Source organism: Scylla paramamosain, chromosome 23, assembly GCF_035594125.1.
Source record: "Scylla paramamosain isolate STU-SP2022 chromosome 23, ASM3559412v1, whole genome shotgun sequence".
In the NCBI taxonomy this organism is placed as follows: Eukaryota; Metazoa; Arthropoda; class Malacostraca; order Decapoda; family Portunidae; genus Scylla; species Scylla paramamosain.
The window spans coordinates 19,780,223-19,802,722 of record NC_087173.1 but is presented as its reverse complement, the minus strand read 5'-3'; the positions used below and the strand labels follow the sequence as shown (position 1 = coordinate 19,802,722).

At 42.9% G+C, this 22,500-nt stretch overlaps 1 protein-coding gene across 1 annotated transcript in view; it reads right to left on the bottom strand.

The window, feature by feature from the left end:
* Positions 1-7,705: 7,705 nt before the first annotated feature.
* Positions 7,706-22,500, bottom strand: part of LOC135111955 (uncharacterized) — a 17,536-nt gene continuing 2,741 nt past the window's right edge. The window contains exons 3-12 of the mRNA XM_064025635.1: positions 19,269-19,340; positions 18,218-18,334; positions 17,544-17,631; positions 15,903-16,025; positions 15,356-15,549; positions 14,589-14,779; positions 13,157-13,243; positions 12,550-12,706; positions 11,335-11,459; positions 7,706-8,546 (exon numbers count right to left, since the gene is read on the bottom strand). Of these exons, the coding sequence (XP_063881705.1) occupies positions 8,339-8,546; positions 11,335-11,459; positions 12,550-12,706; positions 13,157-13,243; positions 14,589-14,779; positions 15,356-15,549; positions 15,903-16,025; positions 17,544-17,631; positions 18,218-18,334; positions 19,269-19,340 (1,362 nt within the window). The 3' untranslated portion in view covers positions 7,706-8,338. The remainder of the gene's footprint in view (positions 8,547-11,334; positions 11,460-12,549; positions 12,707-13,156; positions 13,244-14,588; positions 14,780-15,355; positions 15,550-15,902; positions 16,026-17,543; positions 17,632-18,217; positions 18,335-19,268; positions 19,341-22,500) is intronic.

Here is a 22,500-nt window from a genome sequence, read left to right as displayed (position 1 = left end):
AATATACAAGTGAAGTTCCCAAGAGTTTTAAAGTTCAGGAGACGAGAGGGAGAAGGGAGGGAGGTGGAGACGTGACGGCAAACTTGGCGGCACTTTTCAACTGAGGGGCGGTGGAGAAGTGACTCGCGCGGCGGCGGCGGCGGAGGAGGCTAGGCTGAGACGTGCTGGGCGGACCGGGCTGGGCGGGGGACGAGAAGGTGGCGTCTGGATGTTTACAGGTAGCTCAGTCTCTGTTATGAGGAGCCGGGCAGGGTGACGTCACACCGCCTTGACGCTCACCCGGGGGCGGCCATCTTGGAACACCACGACGGCAACACCGCTCCCTGGAGAATCGATCACTGCTGCTGCTGCTGCTGCTGCTGCTGCTGCTGTTGCCGCCACTGAACCGGAGCAAATGAGGGGCAGCGGCCACCACGGGATGTATACAACCTGCTTGCTCCTCCTCCTCCTCCTCCTCTTCCTCCTCCTCCCTCTTACGTCGCCTCCGTTTCAGCCTCTTCTTCCAACGCCTCCTCCTCCTCCTGCTCCTCCTCCTCCTCCTTCTCCTCCTGCCTCTTCTTCCAACGCCTACTCCTCCTCCCCCTCCTTCTGAATCTGGTCCTTCTCCCAGTATATATATATATATATATATATATATATATATATATATATATATATATATATATATATATATATATATATATATATATATATATATATATATATATATATATATATATATATATATATATATATATATATATTAATCATTTTTTTCATTATTATTATCATCATCATCATCATCTCCGTCACTTGTTTGTAACGTTATTCTCTTCTCTTGCTTTTTGTTTTTGTTCTTCTCCTCCTCCTCCTCCTCCTCCTCTTTATCTTGTGCTGTCCTTGGCCTTCTCCCTTGGTAATGCTCCCGAAGTTGATTAATATTTTCTCTCTCTCTCTCTCTCTCTCTCTCTCTCTCTCTCTCTCTCTCTCTCTCTCTCTCTCTCTCTCTGATAGAAAGGTCGCTATTGTATCGCTATTGTAACGGAAAGGTCACCTCTGCAAACTCGCGCAGTGCATAGCAAGGTCAGTAGCATCACGTGACTCGCCAAACTCACAACACAGCGCCACCCGATAAAGGCCACGCTTACTTACTCCGTCAAAATCATGTTACTGAGGTGTAGAACTGAAGTGTCTCTTCTACACATCTCTTCTTTTTTAGGTGAGGTGTTTTCGGTATTAATCCTCTCACTGCTACTTGTCATGCCTTATCACCAATGGCATAGATGGGAAGGAGTCTTTGTCTTTACTACCCTGCATCTCGACTTGGAGCTGCTAGCCAGGAGTGTTGCCTTTGAAGCTCCACGGCGCTCCCTGGCGTGTTGCTTCTCACTGTATAGGTCTTGTTTTCTTCTCACTCTTTTATTTTCTCTTATTAACCAAAAATTTTGTATCGTTCTTTCTGTTTCTTCAATGTGTGTATTTTTTTTTTAGCAAGTATTGTCCCATAACGTCTTCTTCTTCTTCTCTGTATGGGTGTAATTCTATTTTCTAGCAAGCATTCTCAATTAACATCCTCTTTTTTTCCCGTGTGTACGCTTGCAACTTTACACTTCTCTTTCCGTCACCCTTCCTCCCTCAACACCACAAGAAACTGCTTCAGCTATTCGTGCTCTGCCTCATACTCATCACACATACATCACCCGCTGCTTCATTATAAAATCAATTTCTCCCATTAAATCAACGAGTCTATTTCACTTTCTCTTAATTGTCATGCATTATCACCAATGGCATAGATGGGAAGGAGTCTTTGTCTTTACTACCCTGCATCTCGACTTGGAGTTGCTAGCCTAAGACGGCTGCTGCTGCTGCTGCTGCTGCTGTTTGTTCTTCCTATGTGTTCCCTTGTGTTGCGGACGGAGAGATAACCGGTGGTAAAGCATCGTTCAGATGTGTGAGGCGCGGCAGGTGTGTGTTTCCCAGGCACTCCACACCTGGGAGCCTGAGAGGGGACCCCCGCTCCCCTAGAGACCCCCTCTGGTCGTGCGGGACGTTGTTAAGGGGGAAGAGAGAGAGAGAGAGAGAGAGAGAGAGAGAGAGAGAGAGAGGTGGGCGGCGGGCAGAGAGAAGGCCAAAAGGTTCTCCTCCTCCTCCTCCTTCTCCTCCCTTTCTCTCCCTTCCCCCATTCTCTTGATCTTGTTCTCCCTCCCTCCCTCCCTCCCCCTCATCTTCCTCCTATTCATTTTACAGCTCAACCTCCTCCTCCTCCTCCTCCTCCTCCTCCTCCTCCTCCTCCTCCTCCTCCTCCCTCCTCCTCCTCCTCCTCTTCTTCTTCCTCCTCCTATTCTAACTGTACTTCCTCCTCTTCCTCCTCCTCTTCTGTCTTCCCTTCTTAGTCCAGGTCAGTACCACGCCAGCACCTCCTCCTCCTCCTCCTCCTCCTCCTCCTTCAGACGGTGTATTAAGTTCCTCAAGTTCTAAGGTTCGCGACTCAACACCTTCCGAACATTACTGCGACATGAGAAGCTGCGGAAATCAGACTAACGTGAATGTACTCGTAGAGGAAAGATTTTAGTTCCCCCTTAACTCCACGCCAATGAAAATGATATTACGCCGCGTTTTCTTCTCTTCTCTCTTTTATTTTATTTATTTATTTATTTTTTGTTTGTTTGTCCTTGTTTTTCCTTTTGATTTTCTGTGTTTACTTATCCTGTTGTGTTGAATTTCTCGTCCGCCTATCCGTTTCTCCTCAACGCTCAGTGACAACAAAATTTTTCCCTACTTTTTTGTTTTCTGTGTGTGTGTGTGTGTGTGTGTGTGTGTGTGTGTTGGTTGGGTGTGGCGTGTTCTTTTGTTGCATGCCTCTTCACTTTCGCCTCCTCTTCCTCTTCTTGTTCTTGTCTTTGTAATTCGTGTTTTTCTTTTTCTTTTTTTTTCGTTTTTTTCATTTTTCTTGTTTTGTTTCTTTTTTTCTTTCATTCATTAACTTATTAATTAATTCATTCTTCTTGTTCTTGTTCTTCTTGTTCTTGTTCCTCTTCTTCTTTTTCCTCCTCCTCCTCCTCCTCCTCCTCCTCCTCCTCCTCCTCCTCCTCCTCCTCCTCCTCCTCCTTTTCTCCTCTCCCTCCTCCTCCTTTCCTCCTCTTCCTCCTTTTCTTTTTTCCACTTTGCTCTTCTCATAAGCATCCCTTTCCTACACTTGTATTTTGATATTACTTCTTGTTTTTTTTTTTCTTTCTTACTTTCACCTTTAATTCCTTTCAGTGTTTTAGCGTTTCACTTTAACCTTTCTATTTATTTTCAGTGTGTGTGTGTGTGTGTGTGTGTGTGTGTGTGTGTGTGTGTGTGTGTGTGTGTGTGTGTGTGTGTGTGTGTGTGTGTGTGTGTGTGTGTGTGTGTGCCCTCTTCCTCTCCTCGCTTCATCGTTCTGTTTGTGTTGAGTTCGTAAAGAATTTTGATACTTCTCTGTAATCGTAATGTTTTACCAGATTATCTTTAATTGTCTTGATTGTGGGTTCAAGCTCCATAAAGCTGTATTTAAATAAGAGATAGAAAGTAATTGGTTCTTAAATAGTGGTAGATGAACAGAATAGACTCAATAATCAGGTTGTCAGTGCCGAGTCATTGTGGCGCTTTAAAAGAAGATTAGACAAATTTATGGATGGGGATGACTGGTGGAGGTAGCCAGGCGTTTTTCGTACAGGGACTGCCACGTGTAGGCCTGATGGCTTCTTGCAGCTTGCCTTCTGTTCTTAGGTTCTTATGTTAGGTTTGTAAAAGAGTCCTGATTTGGCTTTAACCGATGTGGCTTACAGTAAAATAAAATCGAATAGCTAGTAAATAAATGGGATTTTTTTTTTTTCAGGTATCCTAATGTATTTCTAGATGTTTAGTTTATTGTGTTTGTAAGGAATTATGATTTAAGTCTGGCTGCTGTGGCTGATAAATACAATCGAATAGTTAGGAGACAAGCGGGACTTTTTTCAATCTTAGTGTATTTTCAGATATCATTTAGCTTGACTTTATTGTGTTTGTAAGGAGTTACGATTTAACTCCGACTGCTGTGGTTTATAATCAAGTAAAATCGAATAGGTAAGAATCTAATAGGGCAGTTCGGTAAGACTTAACCCAGTCACCATACCACGCTGGCTCAAGCCTGAGAGCAGCCTTGGCGTGAAGGGACCAGACCTGAAGTGTCTATTAATGTACTATGAAGCAAATATACAAGGAAAAATTTTGTACGATACTTAGAAGCAAATATTTAACTTTTTTCTCTCTCTTTTTTGGTGTATCCATAGATTGTTCGCTGAGGTGTGTGACAGGGCACGGAGAGAGTGAGAGGAGGAAGAGGAGAGGTGAGGGGAAGGGAGGAGGGTTGATGGGAAGAGGAGGGGGTGAGGGGGAAAGGAAAAGTTAGTGAGAGGACGGAGAGGGTAGTGTGAGGGCGGGAGATGGAGGGTGAGGGGAAGGGAGGAGTGGGTGACAGGACAGAGAGGTGAGTGTTATGGAAAGAGGATGAGGGGTAAGGGGAAGACAAGGAGAGGTGTGAGAGGAAGGAGGTTAGGAGACTGAGTGCGAGGAAAAGTGGTTGGTAGAGTGTGTGTTCTCCAGGATAACCAAACCCCAGGCACTGAGACATTCTGGAACCAAATCTGATGGCAAGTTTACAGAAATGTTCATCGCTCGTACAAAGACCTTTACGAACAATCAAGTCTGTCCCTCGCAGTTGTTCATTATAGTAAAAAAGAAAAAGAAAAAATGTTCCACTCTCAAAATAACGTGAATCCCTGAGGTTGTTTTGAAGGGCGATTGACATTTCGGCATTAAGAATATGGATTACACACCTCGTATCTGCAGCTTCAATGGTGGATTGGGGGTAAGAAGGTGTAGAGGTGGTAAGAGTGCTTTGGATTAGCATGTGCTGTCGCCCATACTTGTATTCTAGCCGAATAATCGTTTTTCGGTATGTTATAATATGTCTTAGGATATAAACAGTTAACCAGTGCCACTTCATAATCCTTGTTGGGATCGAGGTGTAAAGAAGGGCTAATTCTATTTTGAGGTAGACGTAATGTTCTCATACACCATGGGATTACATTTATACACAGCTTTCTTTTTCACTTCGCATGCACTTTATTCATGTAAACGAACAAGAACAGTCTGAATGCCAAAAGGCTGGAGTGTGGCAGCCAGTGCTTGTATTTCTGGCAAGTAATGTCCCTTCCACTCTTCGTCTCGCCTCCCACGGCATCGCACTCCTTCAGTAATAATAATTTTTTCAACATCCTTATGTCCCATGGCTAGCACGGCTAATTTGTTCATGCAGGTCTTGAAGTAATTTTGACGATTCACTCCTGTATCTGTGTTAAGGCCTTCGACTTAGTGCCAGTCTTGCAATGCTTTTACTGCCTGACGTGCTCTACGGTTGTTCTCGATAGATGCACCCCATCTAAATTGCGTCACACAGGCGATAAGGTATGGTGAATTTTCTTCCTCGAGTGGATCTTGTACAATCAGTCCCCGGTGCATCTCTGCTGTTCACCACGGCTCTCGACAGATTATAAAGTCGTTTTCTGCTATGGACACTCTTATGTCCTTACACTTTATGTACGAGTAAGTCTTTGACAAGACGAAAATAGTCACAGCTGATGGAGTTTACAGAGTATATTGAATTTTTTTCAGACTGCAGAGTTCCTCATCACAGAGTCTCCCAGTGAGTGTCTGCAGCTTCATGGTGACTGTGGGAGGAATCCTGCATGCACTTCGCCTGCATGGTTAAGCAGTCCAGAACTGTCGTTTCATTTCCGAAAGATTCAGGTGCTTATCTGTCGTCCCCCCATCCCCCTCACCCTGTCATTTTCAGATATCACCATATAAACTTTGCTGCAGATGTCTGCCTACTGACCCCCACCCTTCCCTCTAGGGTTTCCAGATTTGACCTGCTCCTCCAGCCACGTGTTTTGTCCGTTATTTCGTCATTAGTATGTTGTTCATGTGCCGCCGACCAGTTGTCTTTTTTTTTTTTCTTTTTTTTTTTTTTTTTTTTTTTTTTTTTTTTGCTTCGTGTTACGCATGGCATCAGGAGTTAAATGAGCCAGACAAAATAACATAGACACGAGTGACTTTTGTTGCCCCGAATAATTACCCTTGGCTCCGGCTAGGGCACTGATCAGATTTACAATGTTCAGCCCAGTAAAGGAGAAAAAAAAAAAAAAATCCCCTTTTCGTCCCACGCCATGGAAGTCCCGGCTGCCTGTTTACCCGCTGTTTCTGGGGTAATAAGGCGCCTGTAATCATCGTGCGTACGTGACCTGGGCTGCTGATGGCCAAGGACAGGAGGGCCCAGTCACGCTGAAAATATTGACTTTGATTTTATTTCTCTCTCTTTCTCTCCTCTCTCTCTCTCTCTCTCTCTCTCTCTCTCTCTCTCTCTCTCTCTCTCTCTCTCTCTCTCTCTCTCTCTCACTGTTTACCTTTTTTCCTCTTTTTTTGGGTTTTTCTTTAATTTTTGTTCTCATAGAGAGAGAGAGAGAGAGAGAGAGAGAGAGAGAGAGAGAGAGAGAGAGAGAGAGAGAGAGAGAGAGAGAGAGAGAGAGAGAGAGCATTGTTCAGTTGAAAATAATGTGAATAAAAATGTTTCTAAACGATGCTCAGTAAAACGCTTCGTTAAGACTCTCTGTTCTTTCTTTTACACGTGAGGGAGGCCAGCCAAGGACACAAAATCAGCAATAAGAAGATAGAAAAAAAAAAAAACAGAACATTTAGGATTCTGATCATCTTAGAAAATGTTGTCTTTCTAGAATCATATTGGAAATCAAATAGGGTAAATACTAATGACAACTGTTGTTATCACTTAGGAAAAACACGAACAGGTATGTATTCGGTTAGGTTAGGTTTGGTTAAGTTAGGTAAGGTTAGGTTAGGTAAGGTAAGTAAGTTTAGGTTTCGTTAGGTTGGTTTAGGTTAGGTTACGTCAGGTTAAGTTTTGTAATTTTAGGTTTCGTCAGGTTGGTTTTATGTTAGGTTTGTTTTGGTTTTGCCAACCTCTCCCTCTTGTGAAGGAATGTGACCTTTCAGAAAGAAGCATGGGTCACGTCGCTTCCCCCGCCGTCTCCTTCAGTAATCTACGGTATCTTGTGAGACAATGGGAGCTTCACTCAAATGAAATATGTAAATGATTCTGAGACCGAACGTGACCGAACCGCCAAGGTGAAAAAAAAAAAAAAAAAATCAGTCTCTGGAAAGAGTCCGCTGATGAGATGTGAGACTTTGAAACGATATTCTTCAAAATTAGATTGACGGCTCAGGAGGAAAACTCTTAACTGCTGACCAGACAGGATTATTGAGCGTAGAGGGCAAGCTGGCAGACACCCTACCTTTCCTCACCTTGTCCCTGTCCCTCCTTCCCCCCTGCAGCCTTTACGCGTTATTAGAACAGAATAAGTAAACTGCATTGAAATTAGGTTTATGGGTTTTCATTATATTTTGTTCGCGTTTTTTCTTTTTTTTCTTTTTTTTTTTTTACACTAGCGTACGTATTTAAAGGACGGAAGAAAGCATAAAAATAAAACAGAAGTATAAATGTAGACAGGGACAGAGGCATTCTCTCTGAAGAGGAACACAAATAAAGACCATAAAAAAAAATTTATAATAATAATAAAATAAAATGTTCATATAAAAAGACAAATATTTATTAAAACTTTATTACTATTACATTTATCTTCCGGTCTTATCATCTCACGCTCCTTTAAGCCAGAGAAATGAAAATTATAGTCTGAAAATAATATAAATAAAAAAAAAACATGGATTTACAGACTAACATATCACTAGTACACCTTTTTAGTTCATTGATTTAAGGTGGAAACTCTTATTTATCGATTTATTTATCTATTTATTTATCTATTTATTTACTCGTATTTTGTTTATCTTATTCATTCTATTTTTTTTTTTTTTTTTTTTTTTCAGACGAACGTTCGAATCACCTGTAAATTTGAACGCACTAATCACCGCCTCTTTCTAGATTCAAATTCACCACTCAGAATAGTCAGATTTAAACTCACCAGTAACCAGTTAAATCACCTCTAAATCCAAACACACCAATCAAATCACCCATAAATTCAAACGCACCAATCGCAACCCTTGAATTTAAACACATCAATCACAATCACTTAATAATTCAAACGCACCTATCAAATCACCACTAAATGCAAACGCACCAATCACCAACTGTCTTTTAATTCAAATGCACCAATCACCAACTGTCTTTGAATTCAAACGCACCACTCACAACCTTACATAAAATTCAAACCTGCCAATCACCAGAATTGTTTATATTCACACTTTTCATGCAGTAAAGAGCCACTCAAGCCGCGTCTCCTTCCTTGCTCTGCTCGATCTGCATCTGCGTCTGCGGCTCCTCCTCCTGCTCCTGCGGCGTGAGGAGGTCCGGGAAGAACAGCTCCACCTCTCCCTTGGCGCTGTTGCTGTCCGTGGTGAGGTGCAGGGGCGAGTATTCAGCGGCGCACTCCTCCGTCCCTTCGCCTGATATCGCCACGGCCAGCACCACAGACCTGGGGGGAGGGTGGTAGTAGCAGTAGTAGTAGTGGTAGTAGTAGTAGTAGTAGTAGTAGTAGTAGTAGTAGTAGTAGTAGTAGTAAGATGATGGTGATAATGGAGGTTAAGCATCTGTTTTTCATTTTTTTTTCTAGTATTCTGATATTTGGTGTTATGGTGATGGTAGTGGAGATTAATTACGCGTCTATTTTTCGTTTTTTTTTTTTTTTTTTTGGGGGGGGTTATTCTGATATTAAATGTAGTAGTTGTAGTAGTAGTAGTAGTAGTAGTAGTAGTAGTAGTAGTAGTAGTAGTAGTAGTAAGGATAGTGGACTGAAAGTTAGATGCACATTCATTCTTTTTTATGTTTACTATCAAAATAAGTGTTCCAAAGTTATGCTTGTATGTTCTTAAGTTAACAATATTATGATCTGCGAAGGATTAGTAATAGCGGTAGCACTAGTAGTAGTAATATTAACAGAACAGCAGTAGTAGTAGTGCTAGCCACAACAGCAGCAGCAGCCAGCAGTAACAGCACCACCAGCCCACCGCCACCAGCACTTTACTAAAACCATAAAAATGTAAAAGGAAAAGACAGCACAAAATATTCCAACTTTCCACGTGCGTTCAGTGTGTCAAGAATTTTTTCCGCTAGAATTGCTAAGCTTTGCCACACCTGTCAGCTGTGCACCGCTGCGGCAGTAACACCGACACAGGGACGCGCAGGTGGAAACAGAAGGGAAATATTTATTGTACTCGTAACATGCCGCTCGCTTCAGTCTTGCATAGGGGGCAGCGTGGGAGGGAGTTGAAGCAGTCTGGAGTCAAGTCAGTCATCTGTCACGTTATAAAACACAGTCACGTTTAGTTCAAAGCCTCACGGGAATGTGGGAGTGAGAGTTACTGGAAGTTTTAATGGAAGAGTTCGGAAGGAAAAATGCGTTAGTGGTATTAAAAGGGAAAAAGTGAGGGAAAAAAAAAAAAGGGAGAAAGTTGAAAGGATGTGAATTGTTGACTTGTGTTGTTTCGACACGCACACGCGCACGCACGCACGCACACACACACACACACACACACACACACACACACACACACACACACACACACACACACACACACACACACACACACACTCACACACACACACACACACACACCTCGATTTAGTCCTGTAGAAATGCAAATACGAGTAAGTTTAATCTAGTTTAGAACTACGACACACACACACACACACAGACACACACACACACACACACACACACAGTAGTAAAAGCCGCGAGTAAAGCGTTTAGTGAGATCATAAAAGCCGAGGTAACGAGGTGAGATGCGTTTAACAATGGATGTCGTTTTGCTGGAAGGAAAATACACAAGAGCGGGAAGGAAATAATACATGGGTTTATTTTCATCTTTCTAATAAACTCATTGATATTTGCGGGGAAAAAATTAGACTGAATAAATTGTAGGAAGTGGAAATTAATTGATACACGTAGACAAAAAAAAAAAAAAAATTAGTAAAAAAATCAGATCTGAGGATTATGAAATGTATAAGTTAACACATATCGTTAAAAATTCAAGGGAAAATTCATATTGGAGAAGTACGAAATGTGGAAATTAACTGAAACTTGCATATGCCGCTGGAAAATTCATGGGGAAGGAAATTAAATTTGTGAACCATGAAATAATTTGCCATTGTGTGACTTACGGTAAAAGAGAGAAATACAAACAAAAACACCAGTATAAAGAAAAATGAAATACGAAACAAAGAATAAAAAAGAACAAAGAGAAAACGAGAGAAAAATGACAAAGGTGAAAAATGAAACTAAAAATATATATGCACGGATTAAACATTACTTATCGTGGCCATGAACTCGAGAAAACCCGCGAGGAAAGTTCAGGTGCACTCCGAAGACAGTCTGACCACCAACACACCATCACAGGACAACTTAGAGTGCAGTAGTAGTGTGTCATAACCCTTTCGCTGCTATTTGCAACATTTCTCTTTAATTATTAACCACTCTGAGACATCTTTTCTTGTTCCACAGCCACTTATAAACACAGAAATTGCAAAATGTACTCTTTTTATTTTTTTTTATCCCTCCCTTTCATGTACGTGCACATGAAGACTCCGTACAATGCCCTTAGCTTAGTGAACTGTTGCATATTCAACTGGAAGGGATAAATGTACGGCATAAACAATTGAAATGCACCAATCTTTGAATTCAAACGCACCAGCTTTGTTTACATTCTCACCTTTCAGAAATTCACCAATCAAACACCTTTAAATTCAAACTGACCAGTCAAATCACCCATGAATTTAAACACGCCAATCACAAGCCTTGAATTCAATAACAACCCTTAAATTCAAACAACAAAGGTCAACGTTATGTGCAGTGGAGGCATATTTTAATTAAATATATCGTTTAAGTTTAATTTGTTAATGTTATATTGAGTAACTTAACTTGAAGCTCACTACCATAGAGAGAAAATTTAAATACAAACGAAAATAACAGTGATAGCAATAGAGGTCAAAGTTTAATACAGAAAAAGTTCCATTTTTTTAATTAAGCATAATTCAAGTGCGTCTAGCGGTGATTCAGGCGGCAGCGTGTCTGACTACAGTACAGGAAGTCTACTAGAATCTGTTATAAGAGTAGGCACGTTCAGTTAGAAGCTTCAGGGGAATGGAGAAGTTATAGTTACTGAAAGCTTTAGAGTTCAAAAGGAAAAGTCTATTAGTGGTATTAAAGGAGAAAAAAGGGAGATACAACGACGAAACCAGAATACTCGTACTAAGCTTGGTCTCACCCTGCCGCGGCCATGAGTGTCTGCGAGGCGGCCAGGCTGGGCACACACTGCAGGCTTTCCTGGGAGAGAGTAGCCTGCGTATGGGCCAAGACCCGCACCCCCGCCACACTCATCTTCTCCAGCACCTGTGGCAGAGAGCGTCCTTCATTAATACACCTGCAGGAGGAAGTCTGTTGATGATGGTGGGTGTGTCACTGAGAGAGAGAAGAAATGAGGATATGAGAATGGAGGCCAGGAGTTGTGGCAATCGTGAAGGCGAGAGAAACACGTGAGGTGGTATGGACCCAGAGCCAAGGTGGAAGAGGATGATCCTGTGAAGGTGACGTGGAGAGGCCAGGTGGAGGGGAGATCTAGGGGAGGACATAGGATTAGGTGGGAAATGGAATGGAGAGAGAGAAATGAGACAGCGGGCCCTGGAGGAAGAGAAAGCACCAGACACAAGTTATTGGTGAGAGTATACAAGAGCAGCCATCCCAGCCAGCGATTAACAAGGCCAAGGACAAGAAAGAGGAAATCTATGGCGTTATTTAAAATACTTGTTGTAGAACTTTTTTATCGTTAACAAAAGGAAACAGAAGCTCTGAATGAGAACACCTGTCACCGATTAGTACACCTTGTTGTTAGTCAGTGTACCTGGGGAGAAAATATGTTGGGTTAATTAGCATATTTGTATCAGAAAACTGTTATCGTTAATAGATGTGACAAAAAGAACAGAATAAGAACACGTGAGTCAGGAACAAAGTACTATTTCCTCCGCCTGTTTCCCTTCGCCCTACACCTCGAAGCATGGAATGTGGTAACTCAAATTAATCAACTTCACCTAACACTCTGCCACTCTCACTCAAGTAATTAAGTGAATAACCCTCGAGGTAAGGAAGTAACTTATTGCCCTTCCAAGTAACTAAGTAATCTATTGCCTCAGAAAGTAATTGAATCTACTACACGCATTGCACGTAGAAGTGTTGGAAACCATTACACGCTCATTCTCCTTTCGAAGCTCTGAGGTAACTGACACACTGAAAGAACCAAGACTTGCGCCTGTGGATATCATTTTATCTAGGGGTCATTCATTGTTTCGGAAATAAGTTAAAATTACCACGCTCTCGTTGCCCTTTAAGGTTCATAATTAACTGACATTTCTTCTATATAAATAACCAAATCTAATACGTTCATCGCCTCTGAAATTAGTGAACAGGTGACAGAAGCAAATCGCACCTCGTGGTGATCCGTGTCAGGCAGCAGCAGGAGGCGCGGCACAGAGGCGTCTGGAGGAGGAGGGAAAAACCTGGCGGACAGACGCTCTTGCAACTGCCGCCCCTTCGGCAGCCAGGCGGGCACCACGTGACCCTCCTCCCCGAACTGCGCCACCAGCCTGCCAGGGGAGGTTAAGGGGAATTGTACCGCAAAAATTCAGTAAAAAAAATAACATATGAATTAAATCAAATAAATATAAAATAGTAATAATAATAATGATAGCAATAATAATAATAATAATAATAATGATAATAATAATAATAATAATAATAATAATAATAATAATAATAATATTAAAAATAATAATAAAATAAATATGAAAGAGAGAAAAAAGTTATGTTAGTTTTAGACTAGGTTTAGGTAGGGAGAGAGAGAGAGAGAGAGAGAGAGAGAGAGAGAGAGAGAGAGAGAGAGAGAGAGAGAGAGAGAGAGAGAGAGAGAGAGAGAGAGAGAGAGAATTACATCTTCCGGAGCATTTACAGTTGTTTTTTTTTTCATTATTATCATCACCACTGTTATTACCACCACCACCACCACCACCATCATCACTACCACTACCACTACTCACGAGTCAGGCTCCTCCACCCTCGCCTTCTCCAGGTCAGGGGGTCCCAGCACTTGATACCACGCCGTCACCACGCTGCCTTCCTCCACCCTGCACAAATAAAACCGTATTCAGAAACGCTTTGCTCCCTCACCACGACTACTCTCAAAGGCCACAGAGATGATCAGCAGGGTTTTTCAAGAGTGTTTCTCCGGTTAATAATGTAGAAATGCTGTTAGTGTCACGAAAACCACAAAAAAAAAAAAACAGCATTAAAAGCCCGTGTCACTTATTAAAAAGAATAAACTTGTATTCAGAAACGTATTCCTCTCTCACCATGACTATTTTCAAAGGACACAGATTATTTGCCGGGTTCTGAAGAGTGTTTCCTGTTAATCATATAGAAATGTTGTCAATCTGTTACTAAGACCATGAAAACACCATTAAAAGCCGGATTCTCAAGAGTGTTTCCTGTTAATCATATAGAAATGTTGTCAATCTGTTACTAAGACCATGAAAACACCATTAAAAGCCGGATTCTCAAGAGTGTTTCCTGTTAATCATATAGAAATGTTGTCAATCTGTTACTAAGACCATGAAAACACCATTAAAAGCCGGATTCTCAAGAGTGTTTCCTGTTAATCATATAGAAATGCTGTCAATCTGCAACTAGAACCATAAAACACCTTTAAAAACCCGTCACTTCAACTACAGCCTTTTGAAACTAGCGAAGATGCGGCTAGAAGTAATTCAGAATATGGTCCATAAACACACACACACACACACACACACACACACACACACACACACGCAAGCAAGCACGCACATATATACATGGTAAACATTTGCATTAAAATTTTATCTCATAACGGAAATAATTCTCAGTAATCACTTTTCTACTTGAGATATTGTATTTCTTTTTCACCTCCTCCTCCTCCTCCTCCTCCTCCTCCTCCTCCTCCTCCTCCTCCTCCTTTCTTATCTTTTCTTATCTCTGTTCTTTTCTCCTTTATCTCTTTATCTCTCTTGCCACTGTTTTATTTTACGCATGTTTTTTTTTTTTTTTTTGTTCATTATCTCGTTTATTTTTTGTTACCTTGATTCTCCTCCTCCTCTTCCTCCTCCTCCTCCTCCTCCTCATCATCATCATCATCATCATCATCATCATCATCTTGCTAGCAGGTCTTATATCACCTATTACACCTACATCTCTACTCCTCCTCCTCCTCCTCCTCCTCCTCCTCCTCCTCTGTGTAATAGCCTAGGAAATTAAAGTCATTCTTGTATGCGTAATATGAAACAAAATTCTCTCTCTCTCTCTCTCTCTCTCTCTCTCTCTCTCTCTCTCTCTCTCTCTCTCTCTCTCTCTCTCTCTCTCTCTCTCTCTCTCTCTCTCTCTCTCTCTCTCTCTCTCTCTCTCTCTCTCTCTCTCTCTCTCTCTCTCTCTCTCTCTCACTTCAGTAGTAGTACGTAGAGAGGCCCGTGTCCCAATTCTTCCTCCCAATGTAGAAGATCCTCCTCCGTGTCTCCTTCCTCTCCTCCTCCTCCTCCTCCTCCTCCTCCTCCTCCTCCTCCTCCTCCTCCTCCTCCTCCTCCTTCCTCCCCTTCTGCCTCCCCTGCAGCTTCTTCCTCTTCTCCCGTCTGCTGCTGGAAAAAAAAAAGTGAAAAATCATTATTTCCTTCTATTATCTATGGTAGTGTGTGTGTGTGTGTGTGTGTGTGTGTGTGTGTGTGTGTGTGTGTGTGTCGGTTTCCACTGTCTAATTACTTACCTTTTTAAAACGCTATTAGTGAATATTATTATTTTAAAAGCTTCTATCCTTCCTTTATTGCATGGGAAGAGAGAGAGAGAGAGAGAGAGAGAGAGAGAGAGAGAGAGAGAGAGAGAGAGAGAGAGAGAGAGAGAGAGAGAGAGAGAGAGATTAGTAAAGGATTGCTTGTTTGTGGGGCAGTTTGTGTGTTTTCCTCATAGATGTACTTAAGGTAGATTAGGTTACGTTATGTTAAGTTAGGCTGTGTTATGTGTAAGTTAGTTTATATTAGGTTAGGCTAAATGAGGTTAGGTTAGTTTTATTTTTCCCCCATAGATGGCGTTAGTTAGTGGGGTGTTGTTTATTTTCAGTCATAGGAGTTATTAGAGCGATGTGTTTTGTTTTAGGTTTCTTTCTCTCTCTCTCTCTCTCTCTCTCTCTCTCTCTCTCTCTCTCTCTCTCTCTCTCTCACCTCAGTAGCTCCTTCCTCGTCCGTGCCTTCCTTCTGCGCCGCTTCCTCCCCGTCCTCCTCGCCCTCCTCTTCCTTCTCGCCCTCCTCCTCCTCCTCCCCCTCCTCCTCCTTCCCCTCCTCCTCTTTCGGAAAGAGGAGGGCGTGAAGATCTTCTCTTGTTAGTTCCTCTTGTATGTGGCCCACGATTTCAAAACCTGAGATAGTACTAGTAATAATAATAATAATAATAATAATAATAATAATAATAATAAGCTTTTGAATTTATTTGATATTAGTAATTCAATAACCTGTTGTTGATGCTGTGTTCTGCCCTCCTCCTCCTCCTCCTCCTCCTCCTCCTCCTCCTCCTCCTCCTGCTCCTCTCTTCCCTCCTACTTTCTTCTTCTGTCTCTTTCTCCTTTATTGTTCTGTCTCTTTAGCCTGTAGCTAGTTAGAAGTGGTTACCAAACAGCCTTCCAAGAAACTTAAGGCCTGTCTATTTGGATATCCCTTGTAATCCTCCTCCTTCTCCTCCTCCTCCTCCTCCTCCTCCTCCTCCTCCCCTCACCTGCCGCCACCACGTTGGACAGGAAGGTCTCAGCCTGGTCGTGCGAAATGATGTGAGGCAGGATGAACAGAACACCAGTCTGCAGCTCCGCCTCAGACAGTTCAGACGCCTCCTCGCTGTCGTCTGCAACACACACACACACACACACACACACACACACACACACACACACACACACACACACACACACATACAGGTTAGTGAGGTGAGCAGGAGTGGAATGCATTACGGAAGTGATACGAAGATAAAAAAAAAATAGATGGTTTGGTCGTTTAGTAAGAAAAGAAGACCAGGAACCGATTGAAAGAGCTTGGAGAAAACCATTTGAGGGAAAAAGATTGAGGGGAAGACAGAGAGTGGGATGAAGGGATGGAATTGTGGGAGAACTGCAAAGGATGGGAGTCACAGCAGAAGATGCAAGGGACAGAAACAACTGGAGGAGACTCGTACATCATAGCGCCAGCCCCTCACTCTCAACAAACGGCGAAAAGAGAAGACTGTCCCTTTCCACCAGTGGGAGACGGGACGAACAGTATGAATGATGTGTTTGTATGAGTGTGTGGCATTTTGGCCTATTCAGTGTGGGATTGTTGGTCTGGTATATAGATAGATGAATAGATGGATGGATAGATTAGATTAGATTACACTAGCTTTTACTGACTTCAAAAATACAGGGCCCAGATGAGACAAAATTAGGAGAATTCAGGTTATAGTCCACATAAAAGTCAAAAGAACATGTTTATACAGTAATGGATGATTCATTAAAGCAGAACGTATGTAACAAAACACACTAGGAAAACAAAAATAATAGTGAAATAAATGAATGAAATAAGAGCTTGATAACATTAGATACTCCATGAGATTTATCTAAACCTATTATTGAAAAACACAGAATATAATACAGCAAAATACACCGTATAATAAGAACACTGAGTACTCTAAACACACACACACACACACACACACACACACACACACACACACAGGAGGAAAGGGAAGAGATGGGGAGAAAAAGGAGTTTATCTAAGGAATTTACAAAGTTTAGTTGGTAAAAGTTAGGTGGTTCTTAAAATTAATGTGTTTTCAAAGTTTTTTTTATCATCTATCTACTGAATTTTTTCTCTCTCTCTCTCTCTCTCTCTCTCTCTCTCTCTCTCTCTCTCTCTCTCTCTCTCTCTCTCTCTCTCTCTCTCTCTCTCTCTCTCTCTCTCTCTCTCTCTCTCTCTCTCTCTCTCTCTCTCTCTCTCTCTCTCTCTCTCTCTCTCTCTCTCTCTCTCTCTCTCTCTCTCTCTCTCTCTCTCTCTCTCTCATCAAGGTTGTATTGAGTGGTTTCTATTTCCCTCACATATAGAATAACTGGACACTAAATATTCGCATGTGTTATTGTAATAGTAGTAGTAGTAGTAGTAGTAGTAGTAGTAGTAGTAGTAGTAGTAGCAGTAGTAGTAGTAGTAGTAGTAGTAGTAGTAGTAGTAGTAGTAGTAGTAGTAGTAGTAGTAGTAGTAGTAGAAGTAGTAGTAGTCTCTCTCTCTCTCTCTCTCTCTCTCTCTCTCTCTCTCTCTCTCTCTCTCTCTCTCTCTCTCTCTCTCTCTCTCTCTCTCTCTCTCTCTCTCTCTCTCTCTCTCTCTCTCTCTCTCTCACCTATGTTGTGCAGCTCTCCCTCCACGTCATCCAGGTCCTCGTCAGGCTCGATCACCTCCTCGGGCTTCACCAGGGAGTCCAGCAGCACCTGGGGAAGTGGCTGGCTGTGATTGGTTGACTGACTGACTGACTGACTGACTGATTTTATTTAGTGTTTTTTTGATTGATAAATTTACTGATTTAATGGTTTGTTTATTTATCTACTTATTTATTTATTTATTTATTTATTTATTTATTTGTACATTGATTAAGTGATTGGTTGGCTGGCTGATTTATTTAGCTATTTATTTATATATTTTCATTTATTCTTTCTCGTCTCGTTTTCTTTTCACCTTTCTTCTGTTCTTTCACTCCTTTCTCCCGTCTTTACTTCCTAATTAATATATTTAATTGACTTCATTTTCCTTCATGACGCATTTCCCTCCTTTCTCTCCTTCAAACACATTCCACTTTTCTTTACATGCCTTCCTTCCTTCCTTCCTTCCTTCCTTCCTTCTTTCCTTCCTTCCTTCTTTTCTTCCTTCTTACATTAACCAATCATCACCTTCCATCCATCCCTCCTTCATTTACACCTTCAGATCACACATATGCCCTCCACTCTCTCTCTCTCTCTCTCTCTCTCTCTCTCTCTCTCTCTCTCTCTCTCTCTCTCTCTCTCTCTCTCTCTCTCTCACCACGGGTCTGTCTCCGTCCCCCTTGATGGCAGCCACCTCCACCTTCAGGAGTCTTCTTATAGAGTTCAGTAGGCGAGGACCGTCCGCCCCGTGAATCACATCCATAGCCTTGCCCGTCTGCTGGGGAGGCGCGGGTGGTGGGGAGGGGAGGGGGTAGGTGAGGATTGGTGGTGGGAGGGAAGAGGTGGGAAGGACAATTTGTGGGGATTATAAGGAAGTGAGGAGAGAAGGAAGGTTGAGGTGAGAAGGGTGAGGGAAGAAGGGAGAAGGGAAGAGGAGGTGGCGGGGGTTGGGAACGGTGAGGGAAGAGGGTAAAGGAAAGTGTAGGGAAGATTAAGGGAAGGGGGGATGGTTGGGGAGGTGAAGGAAGGGAGATTGAGATTGGTGGGGGAGTGAGGGAAGAAGGAAGGAGGGAATGGGTGGGGAGGGTGAAGGGAGAGGGGACGGTATGGTGAAGGAAGAGGGGAGGATGGTCGGGAAGGGTGAAAGGGGAGGGGAAAGAAGGGGTGGGGGTGGTGAGAGAAGAGAGGAGGATGGTGAGGAAAGGGGGATGAGAAGGTGGTGGTGGTGGTGGTGGTGGTGGTGGTCGAGGTGGTGGTGGTGGTAGAATAAGATTGGTTGGTTAGGTTCTCTCTCTCTCTCTCTCTCTCTCTCTCTCTCTCTCTCTCTCTCTCTCTCTCTCTCTCTCTCTCTCTCTCTCTCTCTCTCTCTCTCTCTCTCTGTTATTATATGGGTTCTTTATGATTGTTTTCTATTTTTGTGGTGTGTGTGTGTGTGTGTGTGTGTGTGTGTGTGTGTGTGTGTGTGTGTGTGTGTGTTTCCATTGGTCAATTTGTTCGTCTGTGCGTCTGTTTGTCTGTTTGTTTCTCATTATTTTTCATTAGTTCCATATTTCATTGTGTTTGTAATGTTCATGTATGTTTACTCTCTCTCTCTCTCTCTCTCTCTCTCTCTCTCTCTCTCTCTCTCTCTCTCTCTCTCTCTCTCTCTCTCTCTCTCTCTCTCTCTCTCTCTCTCTCTCTCTCTCTCTCTCTCTCTCTCTCTCTCTCACCCCCAGGATCAGCCATGTTGGTTCTGCTTTTCCTCTAAACTTTTCCAGGAGTTCAATGCGATCCGCATTTGCCTGGAAGAGAGAGAGAGAGAGAGAGAGAGAGAGAGAGAGAGAGAGAGAGAGAGAGAGAGAGAGAGAGAGAGAGAGAGAGAAAGGGGGGGTCAGAATTATATAACAAATAAAAGCAGCAACAAACTTTTTCCTAACTTACTTTAATGAGTCTTGTTTCCTCTCTCAAATTACATTCCTCTCTCTCTCTCTCTCTCTCTCTCTCTCTCCTCTCTCTCTCTCTCCTCTCCTCTCTCTCTCTCCTCTCTCCACTCTCCTCCTCTCTCTCTCCTCTCTCCCTCTCTCTCTCTCTCTCTGAAATCTAACTTTATCATGCTTGAACTCGTTATTCCTTGTCATAAGAAGATAAGGACATAAGAAAACAAGGGAAGCTGCAAGAAGCCATCAGGCCTACACGTGGCAGTCCCTGTATGAAGCACACCTACTTATTTCCACCTGTCATCCTTCTCCATAAATATGTATATTCTTCTCTTAAAGCTCCTTAATGACTCAACACTAACAGCCTGCTTACTGAGTCTATTCCATTAGCACTAACAGCCTGATTACTGAGTCTGTTTCCATTCATCTACCATTCTATTTGACATACAGTTCCATAGCTTCCTTTATATGTTCCTTGACTGGACACTCGATCAGGCCAGAGCGCTGGGGACTCCAAGGTGCGCCACGGCACAAATACGTTAACTCAAGAATCACTCGGCTCACAGAAAAGACAGAGACGTGAAATATTGACGTTATTAAGATGCTGGTGTTTGTATCACCACTCTTGTATCATAAAATCCATTATACTTGCGATTTGAGTCCAAGATTAAACGTTATGCAATATAAAAAACTATATTATGCAGTAGAAGTTTTTAAATCCTTTCACTACGTTCCATGCATGGCAAACAGACTCATCATTAAAGTTGTGGATGGCTTGCCAAATGGTTCTCTGTGTGAATAGTACACAGCTTGCTGCAAACATTTATTTGTCACCAGTGAACAACAAAGTACTGTCCTAATGCCATTCAACTACTCAGCTAATATTTATACTTGTCGTTTTCACATAAATCCTTCCTTGGGCATCTCTTTCATGTTGGGAACGCCAGGACGCCACACTGTGAAACTAACCATGCAAAGGAAGTGCCTCCATGCCTCAGGAAAAAAAAAAAATAAATAATAGATAAATAAAAGCAGCACCAAAAACAACTATAACAATACTAAGGATGATGATGGTGATGATAGTGATAATAATAATAATAATAATAATAATAATAATAATAATAATAATAAATAATAATAATAATAATAATAATAATAACAATAATAATAATAATAATAATAGTAATGATAATAACAATAATGATAATAGTAGTAGTAGTAGTAGTAGTAATAGTAGTAGTATGTTATAGTGTAGTATTAGTAAAAGTAGTGTTATAATATAGTAGTAGTAATAATAGTAGTAATGACGATAATGATGATGATAATAACGAAAACGAAACTCATTTAACGATAGTAGTATGGGCAATCCAGATAGCGATGCCACGATATGCGATAGCGATGTGACGATAGCGATGTGGCGATAAACAATAGCGATGTGACGATAGCGATGTGGTGATAAACAATAGCGATGCGATGATAAGCAATAGCGATGTGACGATAGCGATGCGACGATAAGCAATAGCGATGTGACGATAGCGATGCAACGAGAGGCAATAGCGATGCGACGATAAGCAATGCGGCGATAAGCAATAGCGATTCGGCGATAAGCAATAGCGATGCGACGGTAGCGATGCGACGATAAGCAATGCGGCGATAAGCAATAGCGATGCGGCGATAAGCAATAGCGATGCGACGGTAGAGATGCGACGATAAGCAATGCGGCGATAAGCAATAGCGATGCGGCGATAAGCAATAGCGATGCGACGGTAGCGATGCGACGATAAGCAATGCGGCGATAAGCAATAGCGATGCGGCGATAAGCAATAGCGATGCGACGGTAGAGATGCGACGATAAGCAATGCGGCGATAAGCAATAGCGATGCGACGATAAGCAATGCGGCGATAAGCAATAGCGATGCGACGATAAGCAATGCGGCGATAAGCAATAGCGATGCGGCGATAAGCAATAGCGATGCAACGGTAGCGATGCGACGATAAGCAATGCGACGATAAGCAATAGCGATGCGACGATAAGCGATGCGGCGATAAGCAATAGCGATGCGACGGTAGCGATGCGACGATAAGCAATGCGGCGATAAGCAATAGCGATGCGACGATAAGCGATGCGGCGATAAGCAATAGCGATGCGACGGTAGCGATGCGACGATAAGCAATGCGACGATAAGCAATAGCGATGCGACGATAAGCGATGCGGCGATAAGCAATAGCGATGCGACGGTAGCGATGCGACGATAAGCAATGCGACGATAAGCAATAGCGATGCGACGATAAGCGATGCGGCGATAAGCAATAGCGATGCGACGGTAGCGATGCGACGATAAGCAATGCGGCGATAAGCAATAGCGATGCGACGATAAGCGATGCGGCGATAAGCAATAGCGATGCGGCGATAAGCAATAGCGATGCGACGATAAGCAATAGCGATGCGACGATAAGCGATGCGGTGATAGCGATGCGGTGATAGCGATGCGGTGATAGCGATGCGGCGATAGCGTTCAGTGATCTTATCCTGTGTCGGGACGCGCCCTTTCTCCCTTAAGAGCTACCCCAGGGTGCGGGCCGCGGCGGGGCAACCTTCCACACCCTCACACGGAGTGGCCATGAGCAAAGACCCGCCACACGCCTCTCTCCAAACACCGTCATGAAGTGCGCTCCCTTCACCCCTAGAGGACGCCTCCTGCTGCCAGTGTCCGGTGCATGACGCACAGCGTGCCCTCACTCACAGCGACCTCTTCAACCCGATGCCACCACAACCAAGGAACCCGTCCACACCTCTCACCAGACAATAGAAGGAGCCCTTATCTCCCCTTAAGGACCCCCTCTCGTGGCCCTATCTGGTGGATGGTAGTCCGTGTTTCCCTGCTTATGACAACCTCGTGCCTAGTGCAAGGGCGTGAAAGTGGATGACTGTGATTTGAGGTGGAGGCAGTACAGGGGTAAAAGGACCTGCTGCAAGGCCTCTGCCTTGGGCCCCAGGCAGGACCACACAGCCACCTTCTCCCGT